Source organism: Thermobia domestica, chromosome 3, assembly GCF_964235325.1.
Source record: "Thermobia domestica chromosome 3, izTheDome1.hap1.1, whole genome shotgun sequence".
Taxonomy (NCBI): domain Eukaryota; kingdom Metazoa; phylum Arthropoda; class Insecta; order Zygentoma; family Lepismatidae; genus Thermobia; species Thermobia domestica.
In genome coordinates, this window is record NC_137456.1 from 349574868 (window position 1) to 349591994 (window position 17127).

At 33.2% G+C, this 17127-nt stretch overlaps 1 protein-coding gene across 2 annotated transcripts in view; it reads left to right on the top strand.

Moving 5' to 3' along the window:
- Window positions 1–17127, top strand: part of LOC145681294 (glutamate [NMDA] receptor subunit 1-like) — a 100637-nt gene that overhangs the window by 66950 nt on the left and 16560 nt on the right. For both annotated transcript variants that reach the window (XM_081752938.1, XM_081752939.1), the window contains exons 11-14: window positions 2378–2512; window positions 4385–4539; window positions 8371–8605; window positions 11516–11664. In XM_081752938.1, the coding sequence (XP_081609064.1) occupies window positions 2378–2512; window positions 4385–4539; window positions 8371–8605; window positions 11516–11664 (674 nt within the window). The remainder of the gene's footprint in view (window positions 1–2377; window positions 2513–4384; window positions 4540–8370; window positions 8606–11515; window positions 11665–17127) is intronic.

Genomic DNA, 17127 nt, shown 5'->3' on the forward strand with positions numbered 1-17127 from the left:
ACTATTTTCTTAGAATGATCCTTTCAAAGCCTGTTCGCCCGTGTACAAAATTTATATCGGTGTTCTAAAAATGGTGTCCACGGACAACAGAGCGCAATTATTCAGGTCAAAATAAAGCAAAAATGCTATATAATGATGTACCTTCCGGGGCCTCCTTCAGCCGCTATGCGAAATCAAAATTCCATTGTGTGGCAACTCGAAGATTAACTTGAAAGCATTAGCATTGCTCCTCAAATCCATCAAACACTTACACCGATTGTTGCGCTAATAAGTGAACGTGCTAGTGTCAACGTCTATCGACTTAAGTGCCATCTGGAAAGAATCGACGTAACTATTTGATGGATTGGTAGATCATCTCTGAGGTACTTTATCTGCGACGTTGCCACATAGTGCAATTCGCGCCTTAAGACGAGGACACAAAAGGATAAAATTATATATATTTTCCGCTTTAATTTGACTTATAGAATGATACTTTGTAGTCTGTGGGCACAATTTTTAGAACATCCGATATTTGGTTATGAAGATGTCAATCATTTCTATCCTTTACTGATGTATTTATTGTTGGTTTCCTCTAACGGTAACCCATATACTACTTGTAATGACGTGTCAGACAATCTGCTTATTAAATTTTAAGATATTTGAAAATAAACACCAATGTCATACCGTTATAAGAAGGGGGTCAAAATAAAAATAGAAAATTACAGACCAATTTCCTTGTTTCCATCTTTTTCAAAAATCGTTGAAAAAGCTATTCTCAACCAAATTATACCATTTTTATTTAAACATAATGTAATTTCACTCACACAGTTTGGCTTTCAAAAACAGAAAGGAACTGAAATTGCTATCTATAATTATATCAATAATAAACGGGAATGTTTTTGGATTTACCCAGAGCTTTCGACTCTGTTCCTCATAACATTCTTATCCATAAACTTAACTTTACAATTTAAGAGGAGTTGTCAACTTATGAATTAAATCGTATTTGCAAAATATGGAAGTTGTTGAAATATTATTTGTGTCAGACTCAGCTGATTCAGCTACTCATAAATCTAAATTTAAAAGTATTTTTTACTGGTGTTCTTCAAGGATCAATATTAGGGCCCATATTATTTTTGTTATATGTAAATGATTTGCCCAATGCCGTAACATTAACAAATACAGCTATGTACGCTGATGACACAAGTCTAACTATAACAGACACAAGTTATGATATTATTGGCGATAAAATTGACAAGACAACCAGTAGTTTAGAAAACTGGTTTGCGCAAAACAAACTAAAATTAAACATAGACAAATCTACAGCCTTAAGTTTCCATCACATTCAAAATAAGCATTGCGTAGATATTGATATAATGCTAAATAATCAAATAATAATGTATTCAAACTCAACCAAATTTATGAGACTTTGGCTAAATCACAATCTTTCTGGGGAAACACACATATTTTCATTGGCTCAAAAGATCAATAAAATGATCTATGCAATAAAATCTATCAAACATGTTTTAAATCTAGATATACACTTCGTAACTTATATTTCGAACTCTTTCAGTCTTTACTAACATATGGCATAATCTTCTGGGGAAGTTCCCAAAAAAAGTAATATATTGTTCGTGATTCGAAAAAGGGTTTTAAGAACTATAACAGGAGCGAAAATGAATGACTCGTGTAGGCCAACATTTAAGGAACTTAAAATATTGCCTTTACCCTCAATATACATATTTCGCATATTGCTCTTTGTAAAAAACTAACATTGAATTATTTAACACACCATCAACCCATAAATATGACACCAGACGTAAGGATAAAACCCCCTGCAAACAGCATCGCACAAAGTTATACGAAAGGAATCCAACATTTATGAGTACTATACTATATAATAAACTTCCTCAATATATTCGAATAACAGAACAAAGAGGAAAATTGAAGAGATTACTGAAAACCTATCTATTACAGCACTGTTTTTATTCCGTGAATGAATACCTAGATGTGTAAATGAATTTGATTACTGTTAGTATTAAAAATGTCTATTTTCTGTTTTTTCCCTTTGACCGTAGATGTAGTCTAGTATTTTAATGTAATAAGTTTGTATGTAAACTATTTATGTCTATGTGTCTTATGCTTTGACGAGTCATTTTCATGCTCACGAATTCGTGCGATATGTATAATTATAAAGATGAAATAAAATGAAATGAAGACAAAAAAAAATTGAGCTAACTTTCTTTAAGAACGAGTCTACTTTGTTATTAAATCAAATAGTAATCACCTAAAGAAATTAGAAAATTCACGTATTTTAATTTTAATATGTTTCCTTTGAATTAAAATAAATAACTAAAGAAAATGGTATTCCGTTTTTAATTTTTTAAATATATATTTTTAGCTGACGAAATGAATTGCTGTAAAGGATTCTGCATGGATCTTCTAAAATTTCTCGCTCATAAAATAAATTTTACCTACTCATTGGCAATATCACCCGATAGACAATTTGGAAGTCCATTAATCCGAAACAATACTAGTAAGTAGTTTTCGTTTATTGTTAGCAATAATTATAGTAAATGTTAGTGCTTTTACAGGTTGACACAAATTACTGAAGGAAGAAGGGGCCATAAATAACTAAAAACATGTATTTAAAAATCTGATTATTAATTCAATATTGTAATATTCGGTAGAGTAACGGGAGATGTTCTTTTTCCTTACCTTTTTTATTATAAAAGTGTCTATACAGTTTATACACTATATTACGAATACGTAATTTCTCTAATAGTTTTTTCTTTATAAATTGTACCTCCTGCCAATAACAGCACGGAGATTTTAGGGCTTGTTGGTTAGAAACTACCCTGCCCGTTGCAGCTGGGTCTAAAGGAGCCTCTTGCCCGATGCAGCTCAGAGAAGTCTCTACCGCCCAGAGCAGCTTGGAGAGATAGGTAGGATGTAACCAGTTAACAACTGATGCATTCCACCTGGAGGTGTCCGTTTTTATAGCCGGTTTTCGAGGCGAGCCCGTAGAGGGGTTGAAGAGGTCCCCTTCGTATCTTTTCGCATTCTATCGATGGTGATGGAATCCATTGTCTGCTTGCTGGTGCTTATGCCGAAGCACGCGGTTTTGTTTACTAATATGAGAGGATATTGCAATATGGAGTCCAACTATTTGTTCGTATTCTTGGTCTGAAAAACTCCAGAAATAATTAAACATTTTCCGCCTTATGCAGAGTCGTTTTGAAGTATGATTAACGTCATACTAAAAGCCTGACTACTACAGGAACCTTGTGTTAGTCGAACCCTTTAGTATGGCACTAATCACGCGTCAAAATGACTCTGCATACGGCCCTTTAAATCTAAAAAACAAAATCATGATTAAAATTTCAATGTTTTGAAGTAAGAACTGAAGTTTTCCTGATGTCGTGATGAATATAGTTATAATCGGGCAATCGGCCAGGTAAATTTCATGTCGTCCAACATTTCGAGAACTGACATTGTTTTCGTCTTCAGGTAAAGAGTGAGAGGCCATTTTTGAACATCCTCATCAGAAGAAAACCTGACGGCAGCCTTAGACACAGTGTACACGGAACCTCTGCTTTAACAACAATAGCTTCTACCACAAGTCTCAACGCATAACACCACAAGTCTCAAATGACATCAAGCAGAAAATTCAGGATTAGCAGAGCTTAGCATAACTGAGGGACACAATATATCTTTCTCTGGAAGAACCTAGATAGCAAAGTGTTCAAACTACTCCAAAAGAAAAGTGAAGGAAGCAATAGGAATACTAGAAGAAGACAGTAAAATCAATACGAATAGCGGTCTTCAACTCAGCCAAACATGACTTCCCCTTATTAGAAGAAAATGTACACAAAACAACCAATCAGGACTTGCTAATCAGCCCAGTCAATAAGCCAATCACAATTGACTGACGCTGATTGGAGGTCTCTATTGACAAATCAAATTCCGCCCCCTTGCTGCCAGCACCTATATAATAAAGGCTTCTGGTTTTGGTATTTCATACTTTACCCTGAAGACGAGAACAATTGTCAGTTCTCGCAACTTTCGACGACTTGGAATTCACCTGGCTGATTGCCCGGGAACGACTATATTCAATATCTTGGTTTTAACTTATTTTTAGTTTTGTCGTTTCTTAGTTGATATTTGAACTAAATGTTCATATTCAGAGGTTCATGGCACACCTGTTGAAGAATTCTACTTTAAAAAGTACATAAGTAGAAGAGAACTATTATTAATATAAAATATCAGGTCATTTTCTATGAGTCATTACTACTTTCTGAGGAAATATTAATCCTCCACCTTAAAGCAAAAGAATTTATAACGAAGAAATTTTGTGCCTTGACTATTGATTTGTCAAAAATACAAACTAAAATTATTTGGTACACAGGTGGCAAGCAAGAGTGGAGCGGCCTTATTGGAGAACTGGTAAATCTACGAGCTGATATGATAGTGGCGCCATTGACAATCAACCCTGAGAGAGCAGCATATATTGAATTCAGTAAACCATTTAAGTATCAGGGAATTGCCATACTGGAGAAAAAGGTAAGATAACCAAATATATATTTTTGTTGACTCTAAAGATCCAATATATTTCAGGCAAAAATTTTCTTGTAAGCCTTATATCTGAAGAACTACATACAGTGTAGCCAAATCCAAACTATCACTTAACTCAGTATAATGCGCTTATTCCGAAAAAAAAATAGGGGCCGTTCAAAAGTTTTGTTACCCCTAATCCAAAAACCAATATATTTCAAATTTTCCTGTAAGCCTTATATCTGAAGAACTACATATAGTGTAGCCAAACCCAAACTATCACTTAACTCAGTATGATGTGCTTATTCCGGGGAAAAAATTAGGGTCCGTTCAAAAGTTTTGTTTCCCCTGATCCAAAACCTCCAATACATTTCAATCAAAAATTTTCTTGTACGCCTTATATTTGAAGAACTATATACATTGTAGCCAAACTCAAACTATCACTTCCGTCTAATTTAGCCTAACCGGCATAAGCGTGGGACGTAAAACTCAAAAATTTCATTTCATTTTTTTTCAAACTATCACCCAAGATCGCAATTTTTTGATCCATTTTCTTTTCTTTTCTTTCTTTCTTTCTTTCTTTTTCTTTTTCTTTTTCTTTTTTTTTGGTATCATTCCTAAAATCCTTGTTTACTAATGTGAACATTCATACAAGTCTGGTATTGTTGTGAATATTACGTAATTGAGGGATAGGCGTGTAATAGAGCAACAAGAGAAAGAAAATCTATTTGAATCGTACATGCCTGTGTATAGCAGGTCAAAATAATTTATACTCTTTTGCTCCATCTCTAGGTGCCAATATTTTCTGAATTAAATCATTACAATATAGTATTCTCACTTTAAGATAACTGCTCAAATCAAAACTTTTACTGTGGAGGTATTGGTCTCTTGAAATTAGCTAAATAGTTAGGACTTGTTCTGACCTCGTTGTAACGACAAAATACTGTTTTCAAATAGTTTGGTCAGTTGTCAGGAGATAACAGTTTTTAATTCACACACAAACAATTTCATATAATCACGTAGAAAGTTAATATATGTTAGGTTGATTAAAAATATCTTTAAATATACTGGAAGATTATCACTCATTTATCGACTCACAATTGTTATAGGGATATTATTATTATTATTATTATTATTATTATTATTATTATTATTATTATTATTATTATTATTATTCTGTAGAGAATGCAATTATATCTAGTATGCATAATAATATTCCTAAGTATAAACCTAAAATCAGGAGGTTTCCATTATGGTATTCTAAGGATCTTATTTCCTTAATTAAGCCTAAAGACATATAAAAATTTTAAAATAACTAAATCTGACGATAGTTATTTTTGCGAATTACAGAAGCCAAGTTAAATACAAACTTCGTGTGGGTAGAAAAGCCTATGTTTCGAGTATTGAAAGGTCTTTAACGTGAAATCTACACAAATTTTTTGCTTTTGTGAAAAAGCATAATAATGGTATTAAATCTTCTTCAGGTATTATGATTGATTTTATATAGATGACTCTAATAAACTTGTCAATGCATGGGCTAAGTTATTTGAATCTATATATCAAAGACGTTCGTCTTAAGATGAAATTGAATTGTCGTGTTAGTGAAAACAGTAAGTTTTATCCCAATTTTACTGTTGATCAGGTTATTAATGTAATTAAAGGTTTGAAAGTCGAATCCTCTACTGAAGTAGTTCTCAACTTAATTCCTATTATGACCCCCATTTTATTACGTCCTCTTGCCAGCGACCCCCCTTATTATTTCTGGTTTGTATTCCTTGTTACGTATTGCGGAGATCGCACGATATCCATCTATTTCTATAATAGTAGAATCCATTTCTTGTATATAACGGATGCAGTAACTTCCCTAAAAGCGAATGGATTAAAACTAAAGTTGGTCAATTCATTCATATTACAAATATCAAATCCGATCCGCCATACTGTTTCAAAATGTAGGCCGTTTGAAAATTTTAAATCTTCGTAACTCTTAATTTTAGGTCGTATAATAAAAAAAATTAAGTGATTTCTAATTTTTGTTTTAAAAACTTGGACAATTGTTAAAAAGTTACTGAGTATTTTAAATGACTTAATAATGTGCGTCACGAAGGTTGAATCAGACATTGTTGCACTAGTGAAATCTCACCATGCTCAGGTATCTCATTAGCTTTTAATTTTAATTGTATTCCAATATGAAGGTTTTGTTGCATTGTATTTTTCTGGTATTTCAATATGCAGTTCTCATTAGTTTCATATCGTACATCATTCATTTAAATTGATTTTTAAACAACTCTGCACCTATTCAAAGCGCTTAGCAGACCCATTTTTTGTTGTTCTTAACAGTATGTATAAAAATAAAAATATACTTACATTAACAAAATTCAAAATAATATTTGAAAATATTTTCCGGTATTAGATTCTAATTACATTTATCTCTTCCGCTTATCTTCGCGACCTTCATGAAACCCTTTTGCGACCCTCCAGGTTGAGAAATCCTGCTCTAGTGGAATTGATGGTATATCAGTTTTTTATAATTAAATGAATTATGTATATCATAGTTACTATTTTGTTTTCATTTAATTGGAGTCTACTAACTTTTACCTATCCTCATAATTGGAAAGCTGTTGTTTCTTCTATCACTAAGATTGATGGGAAAGATTGTACTGATTATAGATCTATTTCTATTATGGGAATATTACCTAAAATTTTTGATAACCTTGTCTACAATTATCTTTATAACTATGTTTCTCCTGATATTATGGATCAACAGCAACTTCTAAAATCAATTCGGTACATTGCAATTATGTTATTGACAATATTTCTGGCAAAAAAGGTTCTCTCTATCAAGGATCTAGGTATTACATTTGACTCTAAACTATTATTGAGTAAACATCTTAAATGTATAGTCTCTAAAGCTAGAAGGAACTTAAGAATTATAAAATTGATTTCTAAAGATTTCTCATCTTTGAAAACCTGTTTAATACTATATTATGTAAATGTAATAAGCCATCTGGTATACCGCACGAGTATTCGATATAAAGGTGTCCAATATTTTCAAAAAGACATTGAAGTAGTTCAGAACTTGTTTCTCGCATGGTTACGATGGAAATTTAAATCCTTATCAGAAAAATCCCATTACGAAATTAGGCACCAACTTGGTTTACTTAAATTATCGGAACCAAAATCCTTATTTGATATGCAACTTCATCATAATGTTCTAATGGACAAATTATCATTAATAGAGGAAGTAAATCTTTATGTCCTTAACATGTCAATAATAAATTTCAATTTTTAAAAAATGTAATCCTATTCTCAGAGACGTCCTAGTATATAAATGTTTTTACAAGTGCTAAGAACTATTCACATGTTATTAATATTTTTACTGCTGATTTTCTTTCTATTCAGAGGCAATTCATAACCTATCACTTTTTATAAATTTTATTTTCTTATGCACCTATTGATTTGTATTAGTTCGTTTTAATTTTATTTTACTGTTTTCCGCGCGTAATTCTTATTATTATGATGTATTTTTTATTATGATTATTCTGTATGTTTTACTCAATGTATTTTTGTATCTTTAAGTTTTTATACTTTACGATCTTGCTTTTTATGCATGCTCTTTTACTTGTATTGTTAATTCATATATTATTACTTTCTGAAAGCTGCAATTGGACTCTGTCTGTAATTTCCTAATATGAATAAAATTATATTATTATTATTGTCATTATTGCGAACACTGTCGATAACAAATGAAATAATTAAAATCTTAAAAATGAAAAATGTACACATCTTGAAATAAACTGCTACGTAAGATTATTCATGTTAGTAATAACATTTATTTTTCAGCCGTCCCGCTCATCCACCCTTGTATCGTTCTTGCAACCATTCAGCAATACTCTGTGGATTCTTGTGATGGTATCTGTTCATGTAGTAGCGCTGGTGTTGTATTTACTGGACAGATTTTCTCCATTCGGAAGATTCAAGATTGCTAATTCAGAGGGAACTGAAGAGGACGCTCTCAACCTCTCTAGTGCCATCTGGTTCGCATGGGGAGTTCTACTCAACAGTGGGATTGGAGAAGGTAAGCTATTTATTATTAAGAAATACTTGATTCCTCTATAATTTTCAGGTAAATTTTGTTCAGGATTAGGAATATATAGTAATATATAACTATGAAAGATAAACCCTAAAATATAATTAGTGAAGAAATCCGACACATGCTTTTAGCTATCTGTATAGAATGCTTAAACCAGAACGTTAGTTTAAAAAATTTATAAGGACGTCAGAAAAAAATTAAAAGGACATCTAACCCTATTTATATCATATTTGTAAAAGGAAATATTTGTACAAAGATACCAAGAATAATTTTGCCGAAGTATTCTAAGTGGCATTGCAAACTGAAAAGCAATGGTTTAAAAATAAATAAATGGTTTAAAAATGAAAATGAAATGAAATCTTTCGATTTAACGTCCCACAATTATGCCTTTTCGGCTGAGGGAGGAGGATAATTGAGTCAAGTGAATGATGACAGAAAAATTGGTGGAATGAGATTGTAGAAGGAAACGAGAAACCCCGAGAAAACCCACAGAAATGATATTGTCTACCGCAAACTTTCTTAGCCGGGGATCGAAGCAGGGACCCCAGGCACCAAAGGTAAGTGTTCTACCACTGAGTCATTCGTGCCCTTTGCAAATGGTTTAAAACAGGAATTTGCGTCAGAGAAATAATTAATTCAATATTAATTGAAGATTGTATGAATTTAAATATTGTATAAAAGTAGAATGAAAAAAGCTTACTGTTGCATCTGGAATTCTCCTCTTTTTAGTTTGTGTTGATATTCTGACTCGCTCTGAAGCTTGGGGCCGCGGTGGCTCAGTGGTAGAGCGTTCACCTCTGGTACTTCGGGTCCCGGGCTCGATCCTGGCTCCCGCCAAGTGGACTTTGTGGTGGACAAACACAGTGTGCGTGGGTTTTCTCGGGGTTCTCCCGTTTCCTCCCACTTTCTTCATTCCACCATTTCATTCATTTCTCATCATCACAGTTTCCTTTAGCCTAACTGGTTGAAGTTTTTTTTTTTTCTAGAACTTTTAGTTATGTAAGTCCTGTGAAAAAAATGAACCTCAAATTCTCAGTCTCCATTAGATTTCTTAAATCTTATCCATTTTACACTTCGTTTGAAAGTATTATCGATCCATTAACACACGGACAAGAACTGGTATCTCTACTAACGGTTTTTTGTATCAAATGTTATTTCTTGATGTTCATTTTTACTTACCACTAGGAACACTGGTTTCCATGAATACTTATTCACTGTAATAAATGAAATGTAAGTATTTACAATTATATCCACAAATTCCTTTGTCTGTTTAAATATTGTTTTCTGTTAGTACCAAAATTTGATTTAAAAAATGTTCAGATGACATTCAGCATCGTGCGTCCTACTGTAACCACATCAAGATTTTTGTCAACTCCAAACTGCGATAAGGTTTGGATTTAGTAATCGTTTAAAAAATCTGTAAGCTTATAAAGACATTTCATGAGTCAGGACACAAAACTAGAAAGTGGAAGTTTTATATTCTTGTTGCAACATTCTGAAAGAAATGTTTTCGAATCATTTTTTTTATTGGAACAAAAAACCCAAGACTAAACTTAGATAAAAGGAATTTTGATCCTAGGTGGGATTGTATAACATCAAATCAAAGGAAAAATACAAATTTCTTTTTTTTTTCTTTTTTGTTTTGTTTTCACTGTACAGAGTATCAAGGTTCAATTCGAAGATTTTTTTTAAATTACTAAATTCAAGTACCGCAATTTTGAGTAAACAAAAATCTTGATCTGGCTACAATGGTATGCACAATGTTGAATGAACATTTTTCTGGTCAAGTTTTGGTACTAATAGAAAACAATATTTAAATGCATAAAGGAATTCATATATAATTGTAAATATTTACACTACATTTATTACACTGAGTAAGTATACGTGGAAACCAGTGTACATAGTAACAAGTAAAAATGAACATCAAGAAATAATATTCGATACCGGAATCTTTACTAGAAATAGCAGTTGTTATTCGTATGTTAGTGGATCGATAATACTTTCAAACGATGTGTAAAGTGAAAAAGTTTAAAGTAATCTAGTGCAGTCTGCGAATTCGGGGTCCAATTTCTTTCTAAAATTAAATAAGCAGACAACAGTGGGAAAAATAGAATTAGAAAAAAGGAAAATAACAAATGATTGCTAACATAACTCCAAAGTGAATCGAAATATTAAAATAAACTGGAAGAATGGGAGTCACGGATGCAAAGGTAAGCTGCACCCTATACCCTCTATCAGTAAATATATTGTATAAAAATGCTTATTTAATTACCTTTTCAGCTTTCTTGTTGTTTAGAATTAGTTTTAGATTTCTGAAGTTTGTTTTTCTCTTTTTATGAAGTAATTTATTTATTTTACTGAATAACTGTCAATTAAAGTGTGTGTGTGTGTGCGTATTTACATCTATGTGTTAAATAATTTTTCTTATACATATATGTGTATTACAGTATCGAAAACTAGTCACCTGTTCTACTTTCTCCCTTCCAATTTCTATATTTGACAGCGACCCCTTCGTTCGAATCATCATGACTTTTGTCTTTCTAACATTTATTTTCATTCCATATTCTTCACAGCCTTTCAATTGCCCTCCCCTATTCTAATACTTATTTGTTGGTTCATATATAAGTTTCTTATGGGTCTTCGATCTTTCATTCCAACCTAACCTTCTTTAGAACCAGTAGTAGTAGTAGTAGTAAATTATCATATACAACTATAAAATTATAAAAACAATAAATTGCTCAGTATATACAGATTGCCAGTATTGTTAATATTATCATACGTAAAATAATTTACTTTATATTCATCCATCCGAAACCATTTTTTTTCTGTAACTGCCTACTGATGGAACCCTGGGAGTTGATTTACGTAGTAAACCATAAATATTACTTTTTACAGGAACACCTCGCAGCTTTTCTGCCCGTGTATTAGGAATGGTATGGGCAGGTTTCGCAATGATAATTGTAGCCTCATACACAGCCAATTTAGCAGCTTTCTTAGTGTTGGAGCGGCCGAAGACTAAATTAACTGGCATTAACGACGCTAGAGTAAGTTTCGAGCTTTATTTCTTGTTGTTTCTTCCATGCAAATGTAAAGTTTTTATTTTTGTTTTTTTTTAATAGTACTTATCACAACAGGCAGATACCCAATTAGAGTGTTGAAATATTACAATAGTTTTTCTTTTAGTACCTTAAAAGTCATTGTACACCCATGTCCAAAATTATTGTCGCATGTCTATAAATATGTTGTTGCAGGAATATAATTTGGTAATGAATTCGCCCGGTATTTCTTGCAATGTTATTATGTATATAATCGGAAAAGACATGTGTATGGCAAATTTCATGTCAAAAGAGCAGTAAATAAGAACAACAAAACGAAAATAAAACTTTCTTGTCCATTTAGCAACATTTTGTTTTACTCATTCTAATTTTCATATTTATAATTCTTTTGCTATGAAATTTACCACAAATATACATTTCCCGATTATACACATAGTATCAGTATTAAAAGTACCCTCCAAAATGATTATCAAATTCGGTTAGCGTACACGCCTTTGGCGTGGGAGACCCGGGTTCGATTCCCGGCGGGAGCTCATGTGGTTCGGATTCCACGTTAATCAGTAGGTCCACGTCTCATATAGCCTCGCTGCTGAAAGGGACGCTAAACTAAAATCAACTCAACTCAAAATGATTATCAAATTATATTCTTACAAGAAGACAGTTACAGATATGCGACAATCATTTTGGACATAAGTGTACATATATAAATTTTATCATGTTTTTGATACAATTTGTTGTAGACAGAATATGTTCTACAGATTGGTGACTTCAGCATTATGTTGGTCCTAGCGTTAGAAGAGACCCGTATTATTAGCTCTGGTGCTAACTGAAGGAACATGGAAGTTTAACATTGTTATAAAATTTGAGCAATCGAATTCATTTTGAACTATTTTTTGGAGGAATACCACATCGGCAATATTATACCTTTATTCTAATGAATAAATATTCAAATTGTCTACCAGTGTATTATCGTTTTCAAGTAAGGTATAAATTCCAGTTACTTTGTGTATCAAATACCCAAGAAAGTTTGATTGAACGCTTTTGTTGGGAGGGATTCCAAATTACAACAGTATATTCCAACTTGAAGCATAGGTATGATTAATACATTCTCATAAGTGTTGCAATATTTCTGAAGTTCTTACCATTTCTAATTATGAATCCTAATAATTTAAACGCATCATGAGTAACATTTCGATGTGTTTAATGAATGTTAATCTAAGGTCAAATGTAAGAACTATTACTAAGCTTATAATCATATTGAAGGGTACTTTTGTGTCTGCTGAATGATAATATGTTACATTTGTGTATATTTACTCGAAGCTTATTAACTGAACACCAGTTTGCAATACTCTCTAAGTCGTGTTGCAAATCAAGACAATCATGCACAGATTTTATCTTGGTGTATATTTTCAAATCATCAGCGAATAATTTTTTACTGTTGGGTACCTGATCTGGAAGATCGTGGATAAATAATAGAAATAGTAAAGGGCCTAGGTTGGAGCCTTGTGGAACTCCTGATAACGCAAAATACTCGTCTGATTTAAATTCTTTGTAGACAATTGTGTGCGCTTATGTTCATTTAGATATGATGAAAAAAAAATAGTGAAGGCAGAAGAAAAAATAAGATTTAATTTGTTTAACAGTATTTTATGACGTACTCTGTCGAAAGCCTTCTCAAAGTCAATGTACATTACGTCAACGTGGCATCCTTCATCTAACGAGTTAGCTATAAAGCCAGTGACTTGATAGATTAGTTGTTGTTGATTTGCGAGTAACGAAGCCATGTTGATACATTTAAATTGCTGGTTTAACATTATCAATAATCCGTTTATATAATATGTTCAAATACTTTCACAAGAGTGCATAAAATTGATATGGGTCTAAAATTAATAATTTCACATTTATTATTAGATTTAGTTATCGGGCAGACTAACGAGGATTTCCATTTATCAAGGAAGATGCGAGTTTTAATGAATAGGTTGAAAGCAATCCATAGGAGTTATTTAAATATATCAATACAGCCTTTAATTATATACGAGGGTATTCCATCAGGTTCCACAGCTGTTCTGGACTTTAACATTTTTTATTGCTATTTCAATTTCATGTAAGTAAATTTCATTAACACACAGCGTTTCTAGGATTTCATTACCATTACTTGATAAGACGTTTGCCATACTCACACTAGAGTCTGATGAAGAGGGCACAACTACGAAGGCGAAATATTAAACAAAGGTATCATCTATTTCGTCATTACGTTGAAGGTCCCGCCCTTCAAACTTCAATGTCCACCCACGCATCAATAGAAGTGTCCCTTTGCAACACCGAGGCTACATGCGACATGGACCGACAGGTTAAAGCAGAATCTGAAACATCGTAATGCGTTCAACATTCTCCCACCGAGAATTCATCCGGGGTAATGTGCAGCAAGAGCGCGCGCACTAGTGACTAGACCAGCAGGGAGGGCGTAGGCGTAACTAGGCTTCCAAACAATTACTAATTACTCCAAAGAGGGAAACTCGTATTATTATTATTATTATTATTATTATTATTATTAATAATAATAACAATAATAATAATAATAATAATAATAATAATAATAATAATAATAATAATAATAATAATAATAATAATAATAATAATAATAATAATAATGTGCAAGTGTTATAAGGGATAACGGTAGCTTAAGCCATCAAACCAGTATACGCCACTGGACTGCACATATGAAAAACAGGTTCCATTGAGGTATCCGGTACACAGAGAAATAAGTAGGATCTCTGCTCGGTATAGATTGCGTTTGCTAGGTTATTAAGTTTCTTGTTGTGTCTCTCATACACTGAGCAACACCATGGGCATTCACAAGATATTCTTGGACATTATCTTTGTTGAGACGCGGTCTGCAGTTATCCGCTGGGCATCTGAAGTAGGGTATTCCGCATTCCATGAGCTGTTTCTTTCGGGAATTTCCACCTTCATGATCACCTTGCCTCTGATTCAATTGGCCTGCTATAATCATAGATATCCGAAAATTGATTAATTTCTAGTTTTGTTGATTGATTTAGTTAATAAGCTTCTGATCACCAACGCAACATTTCAAAAACATTGTTACCAACAACATAACAACATAACTAACATAGAATCTTATTTTTAATTTATCGTAATTATATTTTTACGCAGATAAAACTAAAATTTTAAACTGAAAAAGATATGTCCCACGGTTATGCCGGCTATGCTAAAGGAGACGGTAATGATGAGAAATGAATGAAATAGTGGAATGAAGAAAGTTGGAGGGAACGGGAGAACCCTAGAAAACCCACGCAATGGTGTTTGTCCACCACAAAGCTCACTTGGCGCGAGCTGCGATCGAAGCAAGAACCCCATGCACCAAAGGTGAACTCTCTACCACTGAGTCACAACGGCCACAGCAAAAGAAGGAATATCAGCCCAATGTGAACTGACTTCCGAAAAGCAGTGGCGGACCGGATCAGAAAGTTTGTCGCCTGGAAGCAATTTGACCCGGATTCGTATAATACAGTGCTGTTATTTGATTGGATGGGTAGAGTTTATTGTTCCTTTCCAGTACAGAGACTATATGAAACATGGATCTAAAATTTAAGGATCAATTCGAACCACAATAATGGGTTCAATTTCTCGGGCATTCGGATTCCTGAGATAATACTATATTCACTAATATAGTAATACATTTTGTTACACGGAACTTGAACAACTGTTTTTTTAATATCACTATAATTTTAATATTTTTCAAGTAATTCAGCAACGTATTGTATGGCTTAGTGGCCATCCGAAAGACACTTTCTTTAAAATATAAAATGTATATGTTGTTCTTTTGTCGTGTGTTATATGAAAGTATATCATTAACATAAACAAAGGAATTATAGTTACATGGGCACATGGGGGGATATTCAAAATTAACAAAAAAAAAATGGCTACTTACCAATGAATCCTTCCTTGAAAAATTTAAAGATTTTGACGTTTCAGAACTCTCAGCTGGTTCCTTCCTCAGTGGCAAGGTAAAAAGGATTAAAACGGAAAGGAGATAAAGGAGTTGAGTTTATTTTTAGTTTAGCGTCCCTTTCGGCAGCGAGACTATATGAGACGTGAATCTACTGATTAACGTGGAATCCGAACCACATGAGCTCCCGCCGGGAATCGAAGGAGATAAAAGGAGTAAAACCAGGAATACATACCACTATATAAAAGTAACGTACAAAAAAGATCCTGAGATGAACAGAGCAGAGTGAAAAAAGAATGAACTCGCGTTCTTTTTTACGTTCATCTCAGGATCTTTTTTGTACGTTACTTTTATATAGTGGAATGTATTCCTGGTTTTACTCCTTTTATCTCCTTTCCGTTTTAATCCTTTTTACCTTGCCACTGAGGAAGGAACCAGCTGAGAGCTCTGAAACGTCAAAATCTTTAAATGTTTCAAGGGAGGGTTCATTGGTAAGTGGCCAATTTTTTATTAATAAACAAAGGAACTTTGATTCTTTCAACATAAATAATAATTTTCTATATATACAAACAAGGGATAGTTAAATTTTATTTGACTGAACGATACTTTTGCTGGAGTCTCTTGACAAATTAAAAATAGTCCTTATTGCCTTCTGTAAACAAAGAACAGTAGTACTAAAGTACGAAACTCTCAAAAAAATTATTTCAGAACTTAATAAAGTCTGGAACTTAGCATAGTATATTAAAAGCAAATTTTCTTTTCAAACGGAATCACGTAGTCTGTAGATCACAAAACAAATACTGGTTAATTTTTATTTAGACCAGTGATATTATAATATTCAGTAGGGTAATGCTACGCATATTTTCCCTCATTTTTTATATTATAAAATACGTTTTATACAATTTACATACAAGATTACCAATAAGTAATTCTCTAAAAAGTTCTTTCTTCCATAATTGGACCTCCTGCCCATTGCAGCTCGGAGATTTAAGGTTTGCTGGTTAAGAACGATCTGCCCGTTGCAACTGGGTCTAAAGGAACCTCTTTCCCGTTGCAGCTCAAAGGCACGGTTGTTATCTCTTGTCCGTTGTAGCTCGGAGATGGATAAATGAACCTCTTTAACGTTGCAGCTCAGAGGCAGGGTTGTTATCTCTTGTCCGTTGTAGCTCGGAGATGGATAAATGAACCTCTTTTCCGTTGCAGCTCAGAGGCAGGGTTGTTATCACTTGTCAGTTGTAGCTCGGAGATGAATAAATAAACCTCTTGCCTGTTGCAGCTCAGAGGCAGGGTTCTTATCTCTTGTCCGTTGTAGCTCGGAGATGGATAAATGAACCTCTTTTCCGTTGCAGCTCAGAGGCAGGGTTGTTATCTCTTGTCCGTTGTAGCTCGGAGATGGATAAATGAACCTCTTTTCCGTTGCAGCTCAGAGGCAGGGTTGTTATCACTTGTCAGTTGTAGCTCGGAGATGAATAAATAAACCT